This window comes from Micromesistius poutassou (genome assembly GCF_964030765.1).
Source record: "Micromesistius poutassou genome assembly, chromosome: 18".
NCBI classification, from domain to species: Eukaryota; Metazoa; Chordata; class Actinopteri; order Gadiformes; family Gadidae; genus Micromesistius; species Micromesistius poutassou.
In genome coordinates, this window is record NC_140288.1 from 13,723,914 (window position 1) to 13,725,736 (window position 1,823).

General features: G+C 47.2%; 1 protein-coding gene across 1 annotated transcript in view; it reads left to right on the forward strand.

Annotated features, from left to right (window-relative positions):
- Positions 1-655: 655 nt before the first annotated feature.
- LOC311363387 (uncharacterized protein) overlaps positions 656-1,823 on the forward strand; it is a gene marked incomplete at its 5' end in the record, with an annotated part of 14,845 nt that continues 13,677 nt past the window's right edge. Inside the window, one exon of the mRNA XM_084483330.1 lies at positions 656-667. Within this exon, the coding sequence (XP_084339456.1) occupies positions 656-667 (12 nt within the window). The remainder of the gene's footprint in view (positions 668-1,823) is intronic.

The following is a 1,823-nucleotide window of genomic DNA, read 5'->3' on the forward strand; positions in this document are numbered from 1 at the left end:
TCGAGGGACAACTGATGAGCTGTTGATGTCTAAAACCTAATTACTGTAATTACCACCGCGCCCATCCCTACCGGCCCGGCTGGGGGGGGGAGGGGTGGGTAGAGAGGGGCTTTGGGTTTCAGGGTGGTGCCGGTGGGCGGTGGTAATGGTAGTGGAGGGGGGCGGATTTCCCTGTGTGTCTCCTAATGAGGGTGGATGACTCAATGTGTACGGACATCATTTCCCCAGGAGTTGGAGAAACGGATGAAAGATGGGAGAGAAGGGGTTGAGGGTTAAAAGATGTTAACTTTGATTATATAATTAAAAAAGAGTTTTGTATTGGAGAGTATAAACAGTAGTGGGATTTGGCTGAAAGACCACTTTGTGTTGTTTGTCGTGCTGCAGTAACACAGCCATTGGGATCAGAGTTTGAATGAGGATGTGGAGTGTTTTAGTTTCACTAAGCCTACCTGCTGTCAAGCGCATTGTGTGTGTAGGAAGTGGGCTTCAAGTGTTTTTTTTACCTGCCCTCCCCGTTTTACTCACACTCACTAACACACACACACACTCACACTCTTAGTCTGCTAACATTCACTGGTGTACTGTGGCACCAGTCATTAGCTTCTTTGCAAAGCCCTCAGTTGGCATTCCCTACTGGGATCTAACAAAGAGCTAGATGGCTAACTGGGTAGCTCAGCTCAGCCAAGTTGAGCAGATCCTTACTGGTACAGATGAGGCAAGGTGCAAACCAGGCTGATCAGTGGCCAAAGTCCAGACTATTGAAGAAGACTAATGCTGTACGAGGCCACTGCCTACTTCAAAGAGCCTATTCCATCCACCGTCTCATACTGCTCAATGAGTCAGGTGTAATCACTAGAAAGATTGGTATTCGGAAAGCTCCCGAGGGCGTGAGCAGGGTTTTCGTTACACAAGTCGGACAAGTTTATCAGCCGCCTGAACTTCCCATGGGTTTTAGTCCCGTGACCCTGAGTGCACTTTGAACGTGAACTTGGAACTTGTAGTCCTGTAATACAGGATTAATTTTGTTGTGTTTGTTTTTACTCAGGAACATTATACACGGCTTACATTGTTTAGGTCCTACCTAGCTCACGGTAGGATGTGAGAGAGGGGAGGGAGAGCAGGGGACTCACTTCCTCCTATGTAAACATGGGTTTCAGGAAACATTTTGAACACAGAATCTCCTCTTCACTGACGAAGTGGCGGAAAAATTTGCTGCAACAAATTCAAATTCGGTCCAAGCCTATAGGTGCGAAAGTTACTCGGAAGTGAACCAACTCAAATACTGTCCATTCCAATTACTTTTAGTCCCTCTCTGTTTCCATTTTTCTCCCTCCTACCAACCCGAGGCTGTAAACACACTCTAATTGTCATTTTCACCTAGCGTGTTCAACACTGGACTGAAACAGTGCAGTTATTCAAGTTGTCTCTCTTTACCTATTCATGTGTGGTGGGCTACCTGGTACCCCAGTGCCCTAATGTTAGTGATGACATGACGAAAACCACCGTCCCGTGTGTGTGTGTGTGTGTGTGTGTGTGTGTGTGTGTGTGTGTGTGTGTGTCGGTGCATGCATGTCTATCGATGTGTGTGTGTGTGTGTGTGTGTGTGTGTGTGTGTGAGGGGGAGAGTTAGAGAGCAAGGTTCCAGGAAGGAAGTGGCCAGCTAAATGGAATATGATTACATCTCCCAGTAAACACAGGGAAATGGATCCGAACACTGACCTTCACCACACCAGTGCCTTCCCAGTGCAGAGTCCAGCCCACAGTCTATTGACCCAGGGTACTGGCTGATAATAAAAACCAAAGCTAGGCTCAAGTGCTAATCT